This window comes from Lagenorhynchus albirostris, chromosome 4 (genome assembly GCF_949774975.1).
Source record: "Lagenorhynchus albirostris chromosome 4, mLagAlb1.1, whole genome shotgun sequence".
Lineage (NCBI taxonomy): Eukaryota > Metazoa > Chordata > Mammalia > Artiodactyla > Delphinidae > Lagenorhynchus > Lagenorhynchus albirostris.
This window is the reverse complement of record NC_083098.1, coordinates 116,909,945-116,933,337: the sequence shown is the minus strand read 5'-3', so window position 1 is coordinate 116,933,337 and position 23,393 is coordinate 116,909,945. Positions and strand designations below refer to the sequence as shown.

Sequence of the window (23,393 nt, the reverse complement as noted above, 5' to 3'; positions counted from 1 at the left end):
AGGAAAGAGTGGTTATGGGGTAGGCCTGACCTACCCCTGACACGGGGGGCCCTTGGAAAGCAGGTTTCTCCAGAGGTCATAGAAGAAGAAATCAGAGACTCAAAGCAAGAAACGTTTGATGCTCAGCGTAGGGGCTGCTTGGCAAGGAATGTGAGTGGCCCCCCACCGTGACAGGCAGCAGGGAAATGGGGATCACCACAGGAAATGAATCCGACTAACAGCAAGAGAGAGCTGGCAGAGTCTGCAGACAGGAACTCAGCCCGGCCAACCCTTGTGATACCCTGAGCTAAGAAACAGGTCACACCGTGCCAGGATCCTGCCCACCGAAACTGAGGGACAGTACATTGTGATGTGTTAAGGCCGCTGATAAATTTGCGATAATTTTTCAGGCAGCAATAGAAAACACGAGGACCAATCCCTGTTTTTAATTTAAGGGTAGGAATTCTTTCTTGAGCAGAGCCGACTTCTTAGTGTTGAAAGCCTCATTCAGACCTTTAGTCACAAGAAGTAGGTACTGTTTGTCTCCACTTTACTGGGACCTATGCTAGACACTGGCGATGAGTTACCAAGACCTGATCTCTATCTAGGAAACAGATGCACAAACACGTAGTCACAATGCAGTGTGGTAAATGCATGGCGTCATGTCCTGGGGCTGCAAGCATAGCGCCAGTGATGACTGGTGTACCTGAGGAAGTTGAAGAAGGCTTCTTAGCACCAAAGGGTGCAAATCCTTATTCCCAACTATTATGTGTCAAGAATTCCTTTCAAGAAAATAATTCACATTGAATGAATGAACACAGGTCTCTGGGGTTCTATATTGAGTTAAAAGAGTTGAAGGAGTGTAAAAAAATTTTAATGTTATTTAAAAGGATGTGGTATATATTACTTTTGATTGTTTGCTTTTCAAATTTCTCTTGATTTACAGATGTATGATACTAGCAAATAGGAAGGAAAAAATGATAACTAGTACATCATGAAAGCATTCTACCTTTGTAACCCGTTAATCAATTTCTCTCTGAATTCAGCTGAACAAAAATAATACTTTTCACCTTATTGGCTTTGGATCATCGACAATCAACAACTATTTCTGTACCATTACTTTCCTACAGGCAGCCGTTTTCAAAGGGCCCCCTGAGATAGGGTGTCCACGAGGTCAAAACTACTGTCGTGATAACGGCAGCACATTAGTTGTCTTCTCCACCGTGTGTAGGCATTTGCATCATTGGTCCAAGAGCAACAGTGGGTAAAACTGTTGGTGCCTTGGCACCAAGAGGTACTACTAGTCACTGAATTCTGCACCACAACACCCTCCCAGGGGAGCAGAAATGCCGGTGTCACTTAGAATATCCTTGAGGAAGCAGTAGAAATTTTTTGAATTTTCTTAAATCTTGACCCCTTGACTGCATAACTGACAGACAAACTGTGGTTCTTTGGACTCTGGTATTTGGCTGATACTTTCTCACAAATGAGTAAGGTGAGTCTCTCTCTTCAGTGAAAACACTTGATAGCATTTGTTGCCACTGATAAAATCGGAGCTTTCAAGCAAAAATGAGAATTTTAGAAAACTTGTGAACTGCTGCTGTAGGCCTGATAACTTCCCAAATCCTTAAAGCTTTTCTGATGAGATGAGTGATGACATGAATGAATGTGATTTTTATATTGTGCAACAAAATATGTCAACTCAGTGAAGGCTGTTTTCCAAATGACCCAATGCAAAATGATACATGGGTGAATTCAAAGTGCAGGACAGAGCAATCGATTTTAATGTGAGAGTAGGAAAAATACATTGATAAGCTTTTTGATTCCACATTGCAGCAAGCCTTTCAACTACCACTTGTAGAGTTTTGGTTTAGTATCAAAGAAGAAGAGCCACAATTATCTGAAAAAATGATTAAAATCATCCTTCCCTTTTCAACAACGTATCTGTGTGAGGTCAGATTTTCTTCCTGTGTTTCAACCAAAATAACATATCAAATTGGAGATTTGAATGTGAAAGCAGATAGGAGAATGCAGTTGTCTTCCTATTAAACCAGTTGCAGAAGGGAGAGTTGGCGGGTAATTCATCTGAAAGAAAGCACAGTTCTAAATTCTAAAATGTACTGTGTCTTAGAGATGAGTGATTTGAACTTTGGGGAGCAGAGTAATTCATTTATTGGCCCTCTTTTCCCTTTCCTCTTCCCTTTATCCATTCCACAGATATTCATTGAGCATATATTATATGCCAGGACTCGATAGATATTTTATTTGCATTGTTCACTAATCCTCACCTTCATCCTGTGAGGTATTAGTCTACCCATTTTACATATGGGAAAACCGAGATTCTGAAAAATTAAGTGAGTTACCTAAGCATAGCAGCTAACTGGTGTTTGAATGTTTGAACGCTCTGCCTCCAGTTCCCACGTACTCGAATATTAAACTGTATTATTACTCATCTCATCCACTTGGCAACCAGAGGATGCTGACACTGTCTGGTTTTGGTTCCTTGGGATACAAGCTGTGGACTTCAGAGTCTCTAACTTGGGTCCAAATCCTGTCTCTGCCGCTTAACATCCTGTGTGATCTTGTATAAACTGCTTACCCTCTCAGAACCTTGGCTTTCTTCTCTGTGTTAACGTACACTGTAACACCTAACTTAGGGGTGACTTTAGGTTTCAGTGAGGAAACCTATAGAAATCATCACCTTATAGAGAAGTGGGAACACGGAGGGCGCTTCACACCTTTTCATTTTATCAGCAATTCCATCAGTCTGTTTGGAGTCCCGCTGGTGACATCAGTCTTTTGCAACAGGCCCGTTGTTCTGCCCAGACCCTTCATTGCAGTTGAGCCCAGGGCGGGCCATGCTCAGCCGGCAGGGTGGTTTGGAGCAGCGGTGGAGAGAGGAGCTGAGTAGTGAGCAATGTGGGGCAGGACAGTCAGGGACGTGGGTGCCCAGTTGTGCTAGCACAAGTTCTCTCTCCTCTGATTATTACTTAGCTGTGTCCAAAAGGACTCAGCCTTCTCATCTATAAATGTAGAGATGATACCGCCCACCTCTGTGTATGAGTGTCAGCCAGAGATATAAAGGCATGGCCGTAATGAGGGCGCTTACTGGGTGTCCAGTGCATATTAATTCCTTTCCCTACAACATGTTCCTTCCTCTCTTAGGGAAGATATTCCAGGTGTCCAGTAGAGACCATTCCTTTGCCTCCAGAGTTGGGCTCGTGGAATACTTGTCCTTTGCGAACCTTAGAAGTTTTATCAGTTCCTGCTCGGGAAGTCTGCAAAGTCTGGGACCTCATCATTATCTGAAAAGAGCTGCTGCCTCTCAGCCGGTAGTCATCTGAGATCTGACAGCCGCAGCAGATCTGAATCAGGCGTTTAGCTTTGGTGGCTCTTAGGAAAGATTTCCAGTACCAAGTGTTACTTTTGAGTTCTCGCAAATGCAAGAGTCACTGTATCCTTTTTGGGCAAATGAAATCTGCTGCTCTTTGTGGGAAGGCTTGAGAAGCTCAGATTCTCAGGAGAGGACGGGAAGGCACGATACGAAATTACGCGGCTTCTACTTCACGAACACCAGACTTATTAAGAGTTTAATAAAAAGTAAAATGCCACTATAACGATTTAGGCCAGATGAAATTCCTCATCTCGGTAAGTTGGTGGAGTGTCAAGATTCCCCTGGATTCGGCCATTACCGGGAGGACTGTTGATGAAATGCACAGCCAGTTGAAATGGAACTCAGGACCTTTATGCACAGCCAGATCCTGCACTGTGGGTTTAGTGGAGGTGTGGAGATGTGCACAGCGGGGACTAGCCAGGAGGCCGGCAGGTTCCCCCCCCCAGTTACTCCACTTACCAGCAGGCCCACGGCCTTAGCCAGGAGGGAGCTGAACCACGTTTTAGTCCTTCCCAGACCACATCCTCAGAGGCTGACGACATTCACGACAGCTCGAGTTATTGCCAGCGGTGAGTGGGTCGTTTCTGGGAATGCTGCTTTGGGGCTGACTCTCCGGGTCCCTAAGTGGTACCCACTTCGTGTCCGCAGGAGGTGTGGGTCTTCTTGGCCGTGATGCCGAAGAAGTCCTTACGTGCAGGGACCAGCCTGGGTGGCAGCCAAGCTAGCTTCCTTGGAATGTTTTCCAGTCCTGGAGAGAAAGGTGGCTGTTGAGTCTCCAGCTCTAACCACTTCTACTAAGGTGCCTCTTTGTCTGATGTGATTCCTGTGTGGGGTACAGAGACCACACGGGCATTTCATGGATGTCACGTACTGTCAGCTACGGCCCAGATGGTCAACTCGGTGTCCAGGATTTTATGAGCTGGGCTCTTCAGGGAGGCCGCATGGTAATGAACGTGGCCTCTAGAGCCAGACTTCCTGCATTTGAACCTGGCTCTGCCACTTACTAGCTCTGGGTCCTCAGGAAAGTTACTTACCTTCTCTGTGCCTCAGCCTCCCCTTCTGGAAAAGGAGGATAATGATAGTATCTGCCTCAAAGATACTTATAAAGTGCTTAGTACCTAGGAAGTACTTGGCTAAGTGTTAGTTACCCTAATCATTATGTGCTTCGCGGGTAGGGTGGCCTGATGGTGGTTTTTCCAGTTTGGGAAAAGATTGCGGGATTCCTCCTGAATGGCCACTTATGCGTGCTGAGTGTAGGCAGGAGAGCTGTGTTCTCGAATCCACCCTTGATATCTTCTACCCCTTTTCCAGTACCTGCTCTTTCCATCTTTTTCCTTTGCTCACCTGACTGATCACCTGCCTGAGATGCAGAGCTGGAATCAGAAGATGAAGGTCTGTGGCCGGGCTTAGCCACCTGCTGCTGTATGAGTGTAGACAAGTTACCGAACCTCTCTCTGAGCAGGCGTGGAGAATTTGGGACGACTTAAGGCTGCCAGGTGTCTTGTAAAGGTGGATAATTGTGCATGCTGTTTTCCTGAGATGATCAAGGAAAGGACACACGTTGGGAGTACCTGGTGGCTCTCCTCTGGAAGCTAAGACTTACCTGACTGTACCTGTGAATGAGAAAGAATCGAAATGATTTTTGCCCTTCCTCCCTCCCTTACAGGGAGCTGTATGCTGGGAAAAGCACCAGAGGGGGAGTCAGGAGACTGGGGTCCCATTAGGTACAGTACTAGGTGCACAGTTCCCAGCACAGAGTAGGAGCCAGAAAGATGGTAATTTCTCTACTGCTTGGTTCCACTCTCTTAAGTGCGCCTGGGGGTCTCCATTCCCATTTTCTTCCCAGTGGCCCTGTGTTAACTGGAGTTGTGTAGTGAGTAAGGCTGTCTTACTGTAAGTGTTGACAGTAGTCATGGCTTGATCACCCATTCCCTGGTGACCTCTGTTTTTCAGCTTCCTGTCTTAGAAAATAAGGATCTTGGACTAAATGAACTTTCGGTTTCTTACAGCTTTAATGTGATACGAAGGCATATGATGAGATATACACTGTCTCTTCTATCACCTGGTTCCTCTTCTTCATAGCACTTGAGGTCGTCTTTTCAGATTTTGCTTGGGGTTTTTGTTTTGTTTTTCATACATTTATTTATTTATTTAGTCTCCAATACTCGCATGCCCATTTTCCAGGCCCCTAGGAAGGAAGCTGCGTGAGAACAGGGACCTTGTCTGTATTGGCCATCCGCACTAGAACAGTGCTTGGCACATTTTAGGTGCTTAATGAATATACACATGTGCCCGCATATATACCTGTAACTAGGCATTATAACGTAGTTGCGTAAGTTTGTCTATAGAAGCTAAGTCGTCGATTAGTTATTTCTCTCCTCACACGCTCCCCTCCCCAATATACAGCACATTGTTATTTGGAGATGAGAAGACTAGAATTAAGAATGGTTATGTTGGGAGTTTGGGACTGACATGCACACACTGCTGTATGTAAAAGAGATAACCAACAAGGACCTACTGTAGAGCACAGGGAACTCTGCTCAATAGTATGTAACAACCTAAGTGGGAAAAGAATCTGAAAAAGAATAGATACATGTATATGTATAACTGAATCACTTGGCTGTACACCTGAAACCAACACGACACTGTTGATCAACTGTACTCTAATATAAAATAAAAAGTTCAAAAAACAGAGAAAAAACCCTAAGGTGGGCGATAAAAAAGAATGGTTATATTGTCTGTCTTAAAACTTAACACAAAGTCGCAGTGCGTGGCTTCTCGCCTTGTGTGTGCGTGTAGCATCAGCAGCTCCTGATGTCAGAGGAAGCCCACTGTTCAGGGCTGAGGACACTTGACTGTGAGGGCGACGTGCCCAGCATCCGTGGTGTCGGTTGGACCCTTTTGTATATGTAGCAGAGGTGATCAGCAGGAGGCAAGATATAAACCCTAGAACTGGGCTCGCTCATGTTATTGAGATTTCATATTGCTTTTATTATTTGGCCACAAAAATAGACATAATCCTTGTTGGCTTTAGCACACCTACTAGTACTGCTTCCGCTATCCATCTTGCAAAATATAAGACAAGGCCAGAGCTTAAATGAAAATCCTCAGCTTCTTATCTCCTTCCCACAGGAAAGCAAATCTGTCTTGAAAGCCGTAAAATTAAGAGGAGAGCAAGGATAGCATAATTTAACAAAAATTCATGGCACCGGATTCTGAGCTATATGGCTGGAGGGATAGGTCAGACGTCAAGAAGATGCTGCCTGCGAATGCAGGTCCCTTAAGGTGGTGCTCTGGAAATGAGAAAGGCATGCAAAATAAATACATATTTTTTTTTCCCAGAAGATTTCTGCAGTGCTTTTTTAACTACCCCAAGAAAATATCTAAGTAGATTGTTTGGCGATTATGCGTCTTATGCAACTTCTGAAAAATGAAACTCAAAGCAGTTATTCTAAACTATAGTTGAAATACATTCATTTTAGCATTTGGGTGTTGCGATTTTTGCTGTCTTTAAAAGGGTTTATAATAATAATATTGTCACACCCACCCACCTCCCACTTCCTCTAGCATTCTAAATATTTAAGAAGCATTCATTTAGCATTCTAAGTATTTAAGCAGCTCATTCTGTGTATTTGACAAACTGCATCATTAACCCTTGAAAAGCATTGAAAGATTTTTTTTAACCTTTTACACATTTATGTGCATAGATGTCTGTGCAGAAGTGTAGGGAGAAAAGGCATGTGGCTTTGATAATGGTGCTCTATTTAATAAATGCCAAGGGCTATATGAGCTACGCAAGTTCTGCCATTAGAGGGAAGCTGATAATTATAAAATAGGGGAAAGTCTAGTATGGATATTATGTTATTGTCTAAAAAAGTGTGATTTTTTTTTTCCCCTTGCTTTTTTTTTTCCGTAAGTTTCTTTTGGGCGCAGGTTGTAATGATAGGGTGTAGAGAATTACTAACTGTAAAGAGAATTAAGTGTTACTAGTATGATTATTCCTAATTTTCCTGAGAGGATGGTTTTTCCTGTTGGAGCCACGTACCGTTTATACCTAATTTGTAAAAAAAACATGAAATAATCAGAGTACATCATAGGTGCGGCCACCACACACAAGTGTGTTATGGGCCCTCAGCCGTTCAGATATGTCCCTACATTTTAAGCAGTTTACACTGTGCAGTTTTCAGGCACTTACATTTTTTAAATATTTGTTTTAAACAGATATTTGTTTCCGGAGAAAGTGATTTCATGTGCATTTTAGTCTGTAGTACGGTAACAGTCTCACTATTTCAAACTGGCTGTGGTGAAGGCATGTCTGAACTAGTGAATGAGAGAATAGTTACAATTCATTATAGTCTATTCCTCTTAAATTCACAAGTTACTTACTACGGTAGTGTTTCTAAATAGAGATCTTCCCGAGACTGCTTTAACTAGGAGATGAATTTAAAATCAGGAACGTATTTTGCACGTATATAATGGTGTTGAGTTTACTCTCTTGGGGGGGGGTGGGTAGAGTTCCTTTTAAAACAATCCCCTGATTAGGTTAAACTGCCTGAATCTTGTTTATATTACTGATCTGCTTTGTAGGCACTTTCTTGGGGGCGGGGTGGGGGGCGGGGTCAACTTTAGCCAAACAAAAGAATTCCAGATTTCAAATTGATGAGGTCCAGATAAATAACCTGAACCTCTAAAACGGGTTACTGTTTTAGAATTCCAAATTAAATAATAAAGTTTACTTTTAAACACATATAAGACATATAAAATATGTTAAAATATAAATGCTAACAAGTTAGAGTGTTCTGACAAGCCATATTTCACATTACGCAGTTAAGCTCATGATTGGGAACTTGCTCTTATCAATTAAGACTTCTAGAAACTAAAGAACCTGAAGATGAACTGAGCAGCTCTAAAGCATAATGAATGATGGTCATGCTTGATTGACCAAACTATAAAACTATATGGTATAATGTGGTTCTTAAAGATGTACAACTCTAGAATGACGAATTTTATAAACTAAGGTGATACCAATACAGCAGATTTATATATACTGGGTTGTTTTAAAAGTTGCCCTTCAAGTTGACAATATTTATTCATTTATGTATTCTTTGAACAATATTTATTGAGTGCCTTTTTTATGCCGAACATATATAATGAATAAAGAGTTTATAAAACATTCACAACTTTTGCTCCAGTAGCTCTTTGCTGACTTTAACCTGAGGAGATAATCCAAAAGGGGAGTGTAAATGTGTATGTTTAGAACTTACGTCATACGGAATAATAGTGACCAACCTAAATCTCCAAAGGGGCCTTGGTTAAATAACTGGTTGTTTCTTGGTGGGATATTCATGTACTTGAGTACCGAACATGAGAAAATCCTGAAGATCTAAGTGAGTAGAGCAGATGATTCAGTTGTCCAGGTCTGGAGAGGATTCTCGGGTTGTGCTGGTGCCCAGTGACCGCTGTTGTGTGACTTCTGCGGGGAGAGGAGACAGGAGCTGGGCGTCCATATTAACGGCTGTCCTTGTGGTTACTTTGCAGTCAAATAAAGTGCCCGTGGTGCAGCCATCCCACGCAGTCCATCCTCTCACCCCCCTCATCACTTACAGCGACGAGCACTTTTCTCCAGGATCACACCCGTCACACATCCCGTCGGATGTCAGCTCCAAACAAGGTGAGAGCCCTGCCTCCCTCCCCAGGCCGCTTTGGATAAGCAAGGAGCCTCATCTCATCAGTCTGAGTGACCTCACAAGTGCCTCCACACATGTCACTGGGGTCATAATACATTTACATTATTATGGGTCAATACATTATTATGGGTCATAATACATTTGTAGGAGATGAGAGGAATTTATTTGATAGCAATTTCTTTTTTTTTTCCATCTTTATTGGAGTATAATTGCTTTACAATGGTGTGTTAGTTTCTGCTTTATAACAAAGCGAATCAGTTATACATATACATATATCCCCATATCTCCTCCCTCTTGCATCTCCCTCCCTCCCACCCTCCCTATCCCACCCCTCCAGGTGGTCACAAAGCACCGAGCTGATCTCCCTGTGCTATGTGGCTGCTTCCCACTAGCTATCTACCTTACGTTTGGTAGTGTATATATGTCCATGCCTCTCTCTCGCTTTGTCACAGCTCACCCTTCCCCCTCCCCATATCCTCAAGTCCATTCTCTAGTAGGTCTGTGTCTTTATTCCTGTCTTACCCCTAGGTTCTTCATGACATTTTTTTTTTCTTAAATTCCATATATATGGGGCTTCCCTGGTGGCGCAGTGGTTGGGAGTCCGCCTGCTGATGCAGGGGACACGGGTTCGTGCCCCGGTCTGGGAGGATCCCACATGCCGTGGAGCGGCTGGGCCCGTGAGCCATGGCCGCTGGGCCTGCGCATCCGGAGCCTGTGCTCCGCAACGGGAGAGGCCACAACGGTGAGAGGCCTGCGTACCGCAAAAACAAAACAAAACAAACAAAAAAAAAATTCCATATATATGTGTTAGCATACGGTATTTGTCTTTCTCTTTCTGACTTACTTGACTCTGTATGACAGACTCTAGGTCTATCCACCTCATTACAAATAGCTCAATTTCGTTTCTTTTTATGGCTGAGTAATATTCCATTGTATATATGTGCCACATCTAATAAGCATACAAGAATTTGTTGTTGGCTTCTTTTCTTTTCAGGATTAAAAAAAAAGAAAACAGAACAAAAATACTGAAGGGTCATTTCAAAGTGACAGCTCTGATGATCTATGATCACAGTGTAAACCAATATGTTGTGAAAATATATTACAAATTCAGTCCTCAGTGCCCCCTGCCGTATTTGTTTATTTTAGCATGTACTAGGTTTGATGATAGTGTTTAAAAAAAAAAAGGTAGAAAAGGGATAAAGTAGGAGATTGTTTTTTCCTCAAATGTTTCCTTTTTGAGCCTTTTGTGATTTCTTTTGGTCTTTATATCCCTGTTGTGTTTTCTCCTCTCTTTGTTGTTTCCCAGCACCAATTTAGATATAAATATAATTAAAATACAAAACCATCTCTGTCTAAAGTCAAAGCAACGTGAGTCTTACTTTGCTTCTCTACATTATTACCAAGTTCTGCTTCTGTATCATTTACAGAGAAACACACATCATAAGCGGTCTGAAAAATCAAGACACCTGTTTTCTAACCTGATGGGTGTGTGTGGGGGTTCATTGTCAGACACAAAGCTCGGGTTCCCCAAGCCTTCTGGTCATGTCAGCTTAGAGCAGACTTTGAGGGGGAGTTTGTTCACAGCATAGCCCTTATTCTTCCCACGTACACACATACTTGGACCTCAACGGGCTCTTTAGACATTCAAAATAAAGGGTCCTGCAAAACCACATGAAGGCAGAGAATGTATATAGGGGTCAAATGTGCCACCTCCAGCACTTCACCCGTGTGTCCAGGCCTATCTTTGATCGATAGTGAACAACAAAATATAGTAAGTATGTAAAATAAAAAGTGGAGTTCAGAGGCTGGGTGTTTTTCCCACTGCTGTGAACACTTCTAGTTTAAATATGTATCATGTTCATTTCCCACCTTTATTAAAAAGACGACTGTTTGAGGACTTAGTTACCGTTGGACTTCGCTTGAGTGGAGCCCAGGTACCTTTACTTAGAGAAGGCAGAAATCATCAAGGCTGATGTTTCTGGGTTTGTCTCTGTTTTATTCCTCATTTCCAGTCCTTCCTCTCCTCTATTTCCTTTTGTCAAGGACCTCCAAAGAATAAGAAACATCAGAGACAGGTCTGTGAATATGTAGTGAGAAAGGGAATTAAAATAGGCATCTTAGGAAGAAGGCTGAGTTTGAGAGGGAAGCTCAAGAATATGACCTTGGCCGTGGCCAAGGGGGACCATATGACGAATATGACCTTGGCCGTGGCCAAGGGGGACCATATGACGAATATGACCTTGGCCGTGGCCAAGGGGGACCATATGACCAATATGACCTTGGCCGTGGCCAAGGGGGACCATATGACCAATATGACCTTGGCCGTGGCCAAGGGGGACCATATGATGAATATGACCTTGGCCTCTGAGGACCATAAAGATGCGGGTGACAGTTAAAGATAGATATAAAAGCCCCGAACAAGCTATTAGCAAAAATAATCCAACAGCATGTTTTATTTAGTTTTAAACCATTTATCTACTTAACAGTTACATAGTACTTACTATACCCCAGTCCCTGTTCTGAGCACTTTGAAACGGACTTGTTTAAAAAAATAACATCATAAAAATTTTTAAAGGAGTAACACATGATGGTTCAGAAGTTGTTCTTTCAGGAATTCTAGGAGAGTTCAATTTTTTGTTTTGTTTTGGTTTATAAAAATATTTATTTATTTTGGCTGCGCCAGGCTTTAGTTGTGGGATGCGTGCGGGATCTAGTTCCCCAACCACGGATAGAACCTGGGCCCCCTGCATTGGCAGCGCAGAGTCTTACCCACTGGACCACCAGGGAAGTCCCTAGGAGAGTTCAGTTTTTTGAAACAGACAATTTTCTGACTAGCTACCAATTACAATTACACTTTCTCTTCTGTTTCCATATCTTACGGCTACCCTACCTTGCTAATTGTACTTTATATCATTACTCCTCCAACCTTTTTTTTTAAACAAACTTTTTAGAACTAGAGAAGGGACTAGTGGGCATGAACAGAAATTGTCTGCTTGCAGTTTCTTTGAAGTATTTTGTTCTAAAAATTCGTGTGATTTTTGCATTCTACTCCATACACAGTCTACATTTGTTTTAATATAAAAATCCTGTTTTTAATTACTTTTTTTGTCCTGGACTTCATGTACCTCATCACCGTGTAGTTAGGGGGATATAAAACCTTGGTTTAAAAAGAACTAATTTTTTAAAAAGTACTCATTTACATGATTTTGAGTTCATATCATTATATTTGGGTACCTTGATCACCAAAAAATAAGTATAAGGGAAAAAAAAGTCTAAGGCTTACTGGATCTCTTGCATTTACTCTCTTTTCTCTCCTTCTGCCTGCCTTTTGGTATATCACATACAGCTGGTTATAACATGGTGGTGCTGAGTTGCTGATTTCAAAGTTCCTTGGGAAGCTGGTTAGCTTTATCCCCCCCCAAATCCAAAAAAAAGAATATCGTGTTCATACTCTAACCCTAGATGGAATTATCCGATAAATATAAACTGCTTGTCAGCAGAACCCATTCTCATTTGTAGGAAAATAACTTGAGGTTAATTTCCTATTAGGAAGCGTATTAGGTTTTACGTTTCCCTCAGTATGTGTTTTGGGATAGGGTGCGGGGTGCAGGTGTGTAGGTGTAGTTAGTTGTAGGAAAAGCAAGGGAAGCTAATACCCCTCATTTTGTTCCACTCATTGTGTCTGATAAAAATGTTGAAAGAGCTTTTAAGAAATACTGGGTTTATGTACCTGTTTATATGTTTTGTATCCTTATAAATAACAACAAACACTCAACATAGTGCTTATACTATATACCAAGCACTTCTTAGTATTACATACGAATGCATTTATTCCTCACAACAACACTTATTTCATTTTCATTCTGATTTTACAGAATAATAATTAAATAACTTCCTCAAGACCATATAGCTAGTGAGTGGCAGAATGACTGTATCCATGCAGTCTGACACCAGAATCATTTTAGCTGTGTTTATAAAAGTTATTTATAAAAGTTTAAAAATTTTTTAAGGATATACTGCATAGAACCTCCAGAATATAGTTAAGTGTTCAATACATACTCATTAAATGAATGATGTGAAATGTGTCTAAAGTACCGCAGGAGTTGGTAGAGAGGCACACACTTCTAGGAATCTTTGGAAACGGGATCTTAAAACAACAATAAGCTATTTAGAAAACACAGATCCACTTTCTTCTACTCATGTAATGACCTAAGCCACATCATGTACGTACGTGCAAAACGGTTATAGTACTGACCCAGCATGGGGAATGGGTCCATTTATTTCACCTGTTCATTTGTTTAGTCGCTTAGAAGTATATTCAGAGCCTCGTCCGGAGACAGCCATAGTTTGATGCACAGATGGGGAAAACACGGTCTCTTTTTTTCCAAGCAGTGTACGAGGCTCAGGCAGGAAATCATTTGTACAACCTCACTATAAAGCAAAGTGAAGACTATCTTAAGTACCATGTTAAAAGTACAAATGAAATGTTGTAAATTCAAAGAAGAAAGATTTCTCAGAGCAATAAAAGTTAGAGAATATTCCAGGAGAGAGAGGTATCTGAAATATGAGTAGAATTTTAATAGGAAGAGTCAAATTAAATACCCAGCATAGGAACTAGCATGTAGCAGGTGCTAAGTAAATGGTAGTTCCCTCCTTTCTTCTTAAGCTGTGAAACCAGATGCAGCTAGTTTGTATTTTTTGTTCTGTCAGATTACTCCCACACAGAATCACTAGTGCAGCCTTCTCAGTGTACTCAGAACATGGACTAGAGTGGAGAGCAAGCTTTCAAGCTTGTCTGCTTAGAGACATGTGATTGAAAGCAGGCTACTTCTCTGCATCCCAGAGATAAGATCCCAGGACAAATCGCATTTTTTAGGTACCTGAACAGTCACTTCACCTCCCCAACAAAGGGATTAAAGGAGACAATTCAGACAATTCCATCTCTAATTACGATTTTCAAGTGCAAATTTCCGCAAAGTTTTCCAAGTTCTTCTGAGTTGGCCTGGTTTTTCTTTTCAAAACGGAGTAGCCCCCCTGCAGAACCTGAGGCTTGGAGAGGTATCAGAGTGTCAGAGTGAGGGAGGCAGCGAGTTGGAGAAACTTCCCCGTGATTCTGATACGTCAAGAATCACCACTGTAGGCACCCCTGCTGCCCCTACCTCCCCAGACCCAAGAAAAAAAATCCCAGAGTATGAAATTTGGGGTCTACTGTGACCAAAAGAAGCAGTATTTCTCGCTTTAAAAAAAAGGGAGATTTGATGGTAACTCTGCTAAGGTGAACTTCCAGCTTCCAAAAACCAGCTGCCAGTGGTTCTGCTTGAGTGGGAGAGAGTGGATCCGCAGAATGCCCTGGGTCCCATTGTATGCAGTGCTTCTGGTGAATTGATGATATAAAGGAATTAAAAGAATACTCATTAAATTTGAAAGTGATAAGAGATCAAAAAAGGAGATTTTAGACTATTCTTTTAAAAACAGTAAAACCTCAGATGATCTCCTGTAAACTCTCTGTTAAGAGAAAGATTAAAGACCTTTCTCTGAGAGTTGAGAAACAGTGTGTCCTAACTTCAAAGTCAAATTAACATCCACTTTGAAGGCGACACTTCTTAAGCCATTCCCATATGCTCAAGGCCTTCAGTATCTTTTAAGATCCAAATGAAATTCATAAACATTTTAAATAGTAAAAAAAAGCAGCATACTTAAAGGGCATCTTCTGTATACTCACCTAATTTGCATACCGGCTAATATAATTACAGCCACTGAATGCATATGCTGGGTGTTAAACCTGGGAATGTGTCTTTGCACGTGGTAATGACCTTTTAAAGCCAGATTAGCTATGTAAAGAAACTCATGTGGCTCTTTTCTGTTCCGAAGCACTTTCCCCCAAATCTAAATCTAAGTTTTTATTTTGCATTTTTATGTGTGCATCTTAGCCCTTCTTTTCTGTACCCAAGGTAAGAGATATAAACAAAGAGGTGTCATCTGGGACTAGGATTAGGTACAATCTTCAGGTGTTTTTTTTTTTTTTTAATTTTTTTTTTATTGCGGTACGCGGGCCTCTCACTGTTGTGGCCTCTCCCCGTTGCGGAGCACAGGCTCCGGACGCGCAGGCTCAGCGGCCATGGCTCACGGGCCCAGCCGCTCCGCGGCATGTGGGATCTTCCCGGACCGGGGCACGAACCCGTGTCCCCTGCATCGGCAGGCGGACTCTCAACCACTGCGCCACCAGGGAAGCCCCTTCAGGTGGTTTTTACAGTTATAGGGCAGTGTGCTCCAGGGAGTGTGAGCTCAAGAAACAATTTGGTGGCACTCTCATTTTCTGTGGAATACAACTAATCCAGAACAGCTTGACCTTGGAGCCCAGAGGACTCAACTTGATGAAGAGCTTAGCTGGAGCTGAAGTGGCAGAGACCAAATGAATCATATCAAGTACGACCATTATGGGGCTGAAGATGATTTCTAATTAATCTTTGATCCTCTGAGGTATCACATTTCCCAAATCTATGTGTCCATAAGGGAGCCAGTGAAAATCTGAAAGTAGCAATTTACCTAATCCTTGAACACCATGGCAGGCCTTCTACTTATGAAGGGCTGTCATTTTCCATTCTACACAAAAACAGTTGTCTACCATTCTCCTGACCAAAGTGATATTATAATGAGGGCAAACTAAATAATTTTAAAGTCTTATTTTGATGCCTGTTTTACTAGCAGCATATTTACTCTTTCAGGAGCTCCTCAAGATGTACTACCTTAATACCTGTTTTCTCAGATGCTGAAATCTTGAGAAAAGTTAACAAACTGACTTCTGTTAAATGGATCTGAAAAATAAATACTGTTTCATTCTAGAGCTTAAGTATTAATGACATCACGCATTTGCTTGCCTTTCTATTTCTCTTAAAGTCGAATGTCCTATGAATCTGAAAACTCTACCTCTCTGTTGTTCTTTTTAATAGGCATGTCCAGACATCCTCCAGCTCCCGAGATCCCTACCTTCTATCCCCTGTCTCCGGGTGGTGTTGGACAGATTACCCCACCTCTTGGCTGGTAAGATCCTTCCTGCAACATTTAGCTAGGCCTTTGAACACGTGTTCTTCTACTTCCTATTCATGGAAATTAGCTTTATGAATGATAACACTGGAGTTGAAGAAACTTCACATCAACAAGCAAGGTGCTAACTTTATTTCATTTCAATTTAAAAGATTAAAAACATACAGACTTTGAAATGGATTGAATTCGTTTGCTAATATGTGTAGAAAATGGCTGTGTAGCATTTGCTTTGAAGCTTATAGTTTTATGGATTCAATTTGTGGCTTTGGGCATTTGCTATGCCTGTACAAAGTGTTCAGCGTGGATTTTTCTTTTCTAGTTCTTTATGAACAACTTATATTTTTGAAACATAACCTTAGATGTATTGAATATCGATCTTTGCTTATAAATGGGCAAGTGAGATAAATGACAGATAACTAGGGAGAAATGCAAGTGCAAAAGCATCTTCTGAATTTTAATAAAATAAGCACCAGTTTGAGTTCAGAGGCGTGAAAAACTGATGTTTGGACTTCTCTTTTCAGAATCCAAATGCTCTCTATTTTGTTATTTCTGAAAAATCCGTAACACTCCTTTCAAATTTTTTTAATTGTAAAGGTAAAGGAAAAGAAATGTATTTAGGGAAGAAAGAATCACTGCATGTGATGTAGCCTGTTTTTGTCATTTTATTGTTAGCGTGAGGCTTTCCCTGTTCCCACTTCCCTTCCTCTCCTCTCCCCACCGCTCACTCCATGGACAGAGCGCGGCAACTTCAGCAGATATTTTCTCTCCTTTCTTGATCTGGCTCTCAGTCCCCACAGCTCCCACGTCAAGGCCCCAGTTTCCCTACCTTGACATCCTTAGATTATCTCTTCTTCATAAGGAGGCTCATCCTGCCATGGAAATTCCAGCTTTCTCTCTTCTCTTTGCATTAAATCTCTCAGTCAATAACTCTGTCTGAATTTAATTGATTATGCAGATATTTTCAAAGCTCCATCAATTATTCTCTCTGAACTTAGCTACTCAGGGGCAATAATCCTGGGCCGAGTTGCATCAGTGGCATCTGGAAATAAAGACCGTGTAAATGCAAAGTGTGAGATGTAGGAAAAGCAGAGGGAGAGATGGAATTCTCAGAGGAGAGAGAAAATAACTCCGATGAATCGATCTTTTATTTCTTCCCTGTAGCATGGATATATAAGGGGGGGGGAAGTGCAGTGTTTTAAAAACTTTGTTCATTTTTATATAAATATAAACTTTTATTTCCTTCTTTCTTCCCTTCCCTGAAATGCTCAAAGATTCTGATAAAGAATCTACTAACCTAAAAGGAGTATCTCACCGCTCTCAGGTTCTGTTATATTCAGTAAAAACATTGTTTACCTGTTGTTCAGAGCATTCGTGGGGATGGGAGAGGGGAAGGGATAGACGACAGGTCGTTCACGGACTGCGGTGGGAGATTTCCTTCAAGGCAGATGATGCTTTGGTTGGGCGGAGGGTGTCCAGGAAGGGAAGGAGCCGGGTGACTGAAGCAATGCCCTGGTAACACTCCCCCCAAATTCTGGTTGAGTTCCTCCCCTCCTGAAACTCTTACTGCTGGTTGGTAAGTCATGCTTTGTCATTGATGGGTTCCTTTCTTCTGTGACCTCAGGCAAGGTCAGCCTGTATATCCCGTCACGGGAGGCTTCAGGCAACCCTACCCATCCTCCCTGTCAGTCGACACTTCCATGTCCAGGTAGGTGGAGGTGGAACCGGGCGCTCCAGGACAGGCTGCCCTTCCTGCGCTTGCAGCTCGCGCGCCTCTGCTTGCCTCTCGGTCCTGGCCGGGCGGGTGCACGGCTCGGCCCGCGCGTCTGTCTGCGCAGGGTGCCTGGCTCCCACACTAGGCGTCCCGGAGGGTCCTTCCCCAGCAGCGCCAGCCACGCCCACCAGGGGGATGGACTCGGCCGCCCCGGGAACCCGCGTCTCCCTCCAGAAGACTTCGCTGCCACCTGACTGTGGGACGGGAAACGTCCCCAGAGGGGACATTATCAGAAGAGCTTGTTCGATTCAAAATATGATGGGGGTGGGGTCGGGGGGGGGAGAATAGAGACTGGTTTGATCTGAGTTTTCTAATTTGCTCTCTATGAGGAAAGTTGTATCAGTTTCACGTGCCAGTGTTTGAAAACGCCCAGTCTAGAGCCTTCGGGACCAAGGCCGTCGGAAGAGAGGGGACGGTGCTCACAGGCTGTCAGGCCATACGGGGCTGCATGTCCTAGTGTGTGAATCAGGCCCCGTGTGGACACGTTGGTGCAAGCGAAGCTCTGTGAGGTCTGCTGTGCCACACCGCTGTGTGTAATGCTTTTGCCTCTGGAAAGGATGGCTTCTGTGCCCTGTGCTTTGATGTACACACACATTTGTGGTGTGTCATCTGCGTGTTCAATGTGGCTTTTTCAAGGGAGTTAGCATTAACATGCTAGAAGTCAAACTGTCGGGTTAGTAACTGGTTGTGAATCTTTACTTTTTTACATCGGTATGAAATGCGCAGTTTTCTGTGGCGAATTTCAGCTTTTTAAGAAACGTTATTTTTTCAGTAGGTTGTAAATCTAGCTGATTGCGAGAGGATGAAATTATTATCCTTCTCCCCAGATCTCTCTGTACACTTTTTTTTAACATTGTAAGAATTGTGTGACGACGGGATTTTCTCACGGGCAAATAACCAGCATCATGTATTTTTGCAAATGGTACAGTTAGCAGAGCATGATGATTTGATCAAATGTTTGTATTTTTCCCATGCCTCCTTAATTTTTAAAAATTTGTTTCTGAAATATTACATATCCAAGCAGAGTCCCTTCTTTCCTTCCCAGAAGAAGGAATTAACTGTACAGGCGGCGATGAAAAGACCTGAGAAAGTTGTTTTTGTTGAATTAAATTGTTGACTTTAAAAGAGCTTGAAAAACAAAAATTTCTAAAGCGTATCCAAACTTATCCAAAGAGCTTGTTGAAAGTACTGTCTTCATTTGTTTTATTTTTCTTGCATGGCAGTTTCCCTCCTTTGTGTTGGATGGTAGTTGGATATTTTAAGATTTGTTTAATGCTCTACAAGTATACTCTGGGAAAAAGCCTTCATTTTAGCATACGTAGTTCTTACCTTGAAGCAGAACTGTATCCTTCCCTTTAATTAAATCCTTCCCCTTAATTTTGTTATCGGTTTTCCATTAGTCCGGATCTCTCAAACACTACTTTCTTTATGTGTAGAAAATTATTTGGGGTGATGTTGATGGTGACCTTATTAAATTGGGGACTGAACAAATCTTCCTGTCCCCTGTCTTCTCAATTGTTCTCTCCTAGTATTAGGAAAAAAGCCAACAGGAGAAGAAGACTCTTAATGTGAAGGTTTGCTTAGGAATGTAGACAGAGTTTAAAATGTGATGTCTTTCGATTTTTTAATCATTTAAAAAGCTAAATCTTAATATAGTGTTATATTTCCAGTAATTGTTCTTGAAATTCTTCTCTGAAAACTGCTTTGCAAGAAAAGTGACTCACTTTTTTTTTTTTTTTTTAAATCCTATGGCCTAGAGCCCTCCCAGGAGAAATGCCAGATTGTACCATTAGCTTGAAAAAAAATCTGTGAGGTGGCACGTAATTATAAATATTTTCCACCTGAATACAGAAAGGAAAGAAATTAATCATCAGCCTGCTCTAACTTAGAGTTAATACTTCTGCGTGTGAAGGTGTGTTTTCACTGTCAGCCAATAGCAGTCAGTGGATTGTTTGGAAATTCTGTCTAGCTTTCACTACAGCGGTACATTTTGTTTTCTTGTCTTTCCTTCTTTTAGGTTTTCTCATCATATGATTCCTGGTCCTCCCGGTCCCCACACAACTGGCATCCCACATCCAGCTATCGTAACGCCTCAGGTCAAACAGGAACACCCGCACACTGACAGCGACCTAATGCACGTGTAAGTGTGCCCCGTCTTCACCCGCGCGTGCCTTATGGTACTAAGGACTTAAACCACACAGTTTCTTCTCTTTCGCTGCTGTTGAATCTGCCCCCTGTCTGTTATTACGGAAATCAGTGTAGCCCCGCCTCAGAAGCTCTGTCCTCAAAAGCTTGATTCTCACTGCTCTGGTTCTGGGTCTGAGATTGAAGAGGAGCACAGACCTCAAAAGATCCAGGGAAACTCACCAAAGGGGGGTGACCTTCAGAGCATAGCGACTGAGTAACTTGAGCGGTTTAGCCATTTACTCCAAGGCTTTAATTGGGTTCCGATTCTTGAGGAGCACGGGAGCGAAGTAGATTGGAGGGTTCAGTGCATTTCCTTCTGCAAAGGCAGTCGCCCTGCATCTAGGCTTCAAGAGCACAGAATTCAAGGGAAAGGGGCAAACCAAGCCCAGGATTTCCTGTCGGGCCAGGGTCATCCCAGGCTGTTACAGCAGGGCTAGATTGTCCGAAGAGATTAGTAATTGAGTTTCTTAATCTAGGGTTTGTACTGGGATGGGAGGATGGATGGGGTGGCAGGGAGCACGTGATCGTCCATAAAACCCCTGCAAATACGGGCAAAACCAGTGTGCGTGTGTTTGGGGGAGAGAGTCTAAGGTTTCATTAGCTTCTCAGAGGGGCCGTTGACCCCAAAAAAGTTAAGAACCTCAGTTCTGGAGGAGGACTGACCCCCCGCACTGTATGTTCAGCTTTTCCCGAGGTGACCAAGGAGCATCTAAAAGCTTAGATGGAACATCTTCACAAGCCCATTTCCATGTTGTGTTCACCCCTTCTATAGCTATAGGTAAACTTCCTCAACCCAAAGGATCCTTATCCACAAGGAGTTGATGAGGTGCTCTTCTAAGTTGATGGTGTTCTGGGGGCTTACAGGGAGCCCAGAGGGTGGTCCCAGCCTGAGCTGGACTTGTGGTGTAAGCAGATGCTCTGCTTCTCTCCTGCCATGTCTTCCTTACTGGGCTCACCTCTTCCCCACCCCCGCCCTTTAGGAAGCCTCAGCATGAACAGAGGAAGGAGCAGGAGCCCAAGAGACCTCACATCAAGAAGCCTCTGAATGCCTTTATGTTATACATGAAAGAAATGAGAGCGAATGTCGTAGCGGAGTGCACCCTAAAGGAAAGTGCCGCTATCAACCAGATTCTAGGCAGAAGGGTAAGTAGTGGGATGGTCTGCAGATGTTCACGGTAACCACGGAACCTCTTCAGTAACATCTGCCCGAATGCACTTACATGCCAGGTAGTCATAGAATCATTGTATAGTCACCAGCCACCGCCATTCGGGGAGTAACAGAGAGAGCACGACAGCCTTTAGGAGGAGTAAATGATACAGTGCCTTGTAAGCAACTGAGATGGTACCTGGCACATAGAAAACTTCCTGAAAATGATAACTGTTTGTCCTATTATCATTCTTTAAACAAATATATCTTGAGTGTCTTTTAGGTACCAGGCACTGTGGTAGGCATTAGATAATTATTGCTGAATAATATAGATGTAGTGCTTGCCCTCGTAGAGCTTGAAGTTTTGTGACAGGATACAGATATTAGACGAATAATTACCCAGTATATATATAATTAAAATTGTGATAAATATTGTATGAAGAGCAAGGATCTGAGAAAGAACCACAGGGTGGCTGGGGAAGGGCCCACTGAGAACGTAGTTGAGGCCTGAGAGCTGCCTGGGGTTAGCCATGTGATGAACGGGGTGAGGTGAAGCTGTGTGTGTGTGTGTGTGTGTGTGTGTGTGTGTGTGTGTGTGTGTGTGTGTGTGTGTGTGTGTGTGTGTGTGTGTGTGTGTGTCCGAGTGCGTGTGCGTGTGTTGCGTGTGTGTGCGTGCGTTGCGTGCGTGTGCGAGTGCGTGTGTGCGTGCGTTGCGTGTGTTGCGTGTGCGTGCATTGCGTGCGTGTGCGTGCACACTCTGAAGCAGGAAACCACTTAGCCCACCCAGGGGGCTACAGAAAGGCCTGCGGGACCAGCCACGCTTCTGGGTGAACCCTGTCAAGCACATGTGGTCGGCTGCACCTTGCAAGACATAAGCAGATCGTTCCACCTCGAAGCTTTAAATGGAAGAAGTGGCACAGGCCTGAGAAGTCTTTCTAGAAAATTGCTCTCTGAATCTTAACGTGTACATGGGCCAGGTTTCTCGACTGCCTCTCTTTTTGTTGTTGCTTCTTTCACCCATGCGAAGATATTTTTCTGAGCACCTGTCATGTACCAGGAACTGGACTTACAGCTAGGACAGACACTCTTAGATTTCTTTGTCCAGCCACCAGCCCAGAGGCTAGTCAAGTCCTTCCCAGTACTTTTCTCAGGATTGAAATGGGTTTAGTTGGGTATCTGATGGGTGGTGGAGAACATTTGAATTTTTCTAATTCAAATTGCATTTTTCTGTAATTACACTGTAATTTTAGAAATGCTTCATCTTAACTTGTTGATGCTCTTCATATATGTGTGGTAGCTTTTTTTGTTTTCATTTGTTTATTTTTGGCTGCGTTGGGTCTTCATTGCTGCGTGCGGGCTTTCTCCAGTTGTGGCGAGCAGGGGCTACTCTTCGTTGCGGTGCGCGGGGCTTCTCATTGCAGTGGCTTCTCTTGTTGCGGAGCACGGGCTCTAGGCGCCTGGGCTTCAGTAGTTGTGGCACGAGGGCTCAGTAGTTGTGGCTCATGGGCTCTAGAGCGCAGGCTCTTTAGCTGTGGTGCACGGGCTTAGTTGCTCTGGGGCACGTAGGATCTTCCCGGATCTGGGATCGAACCCGTGTCTCCTGTGTTGCCAGGTGGATTCTTGACCACTGAGCCACCAGGGAAGTCCCGGTAGCTTCTTAAAATATGACCCTGTGTATTTGTTTTTGCACCCTCTCAAGAAATTCATGATTTGCAAATGAACATTCAGGAGAAGGAGGGTCTTGACAACCTTTGTGAGACCTAGAGATCATGTTTTAGCTGTTGTTGATAATTTTTGTCATGTTTGTTACAAACCTAATACATTTCAGCATTCATAACAGAAAACATTTAGGAGATTACCAGTCCACGTGAGGAAGCAGATGGAGGAAAGCAGGCGTTCTTGTATTATCGATTCCTGTTGGAGAGCATAAAAATGCAGCAATTTCCAATCTGCAAGACACCAGGGTTTCAGGGGTGGGATGCAGTGGTAGATTATAGCTCTTTCGGTGCCCTGTGTACAGTACTCTATCTCCCTGTGGATTCTTAAACACTTAATAACAATAATTACAATGATTTCCAAAGCCAGATCATAGCAGATGAGTGATTCCCATCATTTTTTGAAGAATTCCTCCTTGAAAGCTTAAAGGCTGATGACGATTTTCCCTGACCCTTTAAAAGAAGAAAT

At 42.9% G+C, this 23,393-nt stretch overlaps 1 protein-coding gene across 4 annotated transcripts in view; it reads left to right on the top strand.

The window, feature by feature from the left end:
- LEF1 (lymphoid enhancer binding factor 1) overlaps positions 1-23,393 on the top strand; it is a 117,652-nt gene that overhangs the window by 68,870 nt on the left and 25,389 nt on the right. For 2 of the 4 annotated variants that reach the window (XM_060147380.1, XM_060147378.1), the window contains exons 4-8: positions 8,912-9,044; positions 16,011-16,101; positions 17,726-17,809; positions 19,893-20,015; positions 21,043-21,205. In XM_060147380.1, the coding sequence (XP_060003363.1) occupies positions 8,912-9,044; positions 16,011-16,101; positions 17,726-17,809; positions 19,893-20,015; positions 21,043-21,205 (594 nt within the window). The remainder of the gene's footprint in view (positions 1-8,911; positions 9,045-16,010; positions 16,102-17,725; positions 17,810-19,892; positions 20,016-21,042; positions 21,206-23,393) is intronic. The other 2 variants (XM_060147382.1, XM_060147379.1) reach the window with 1 other exon arrangement.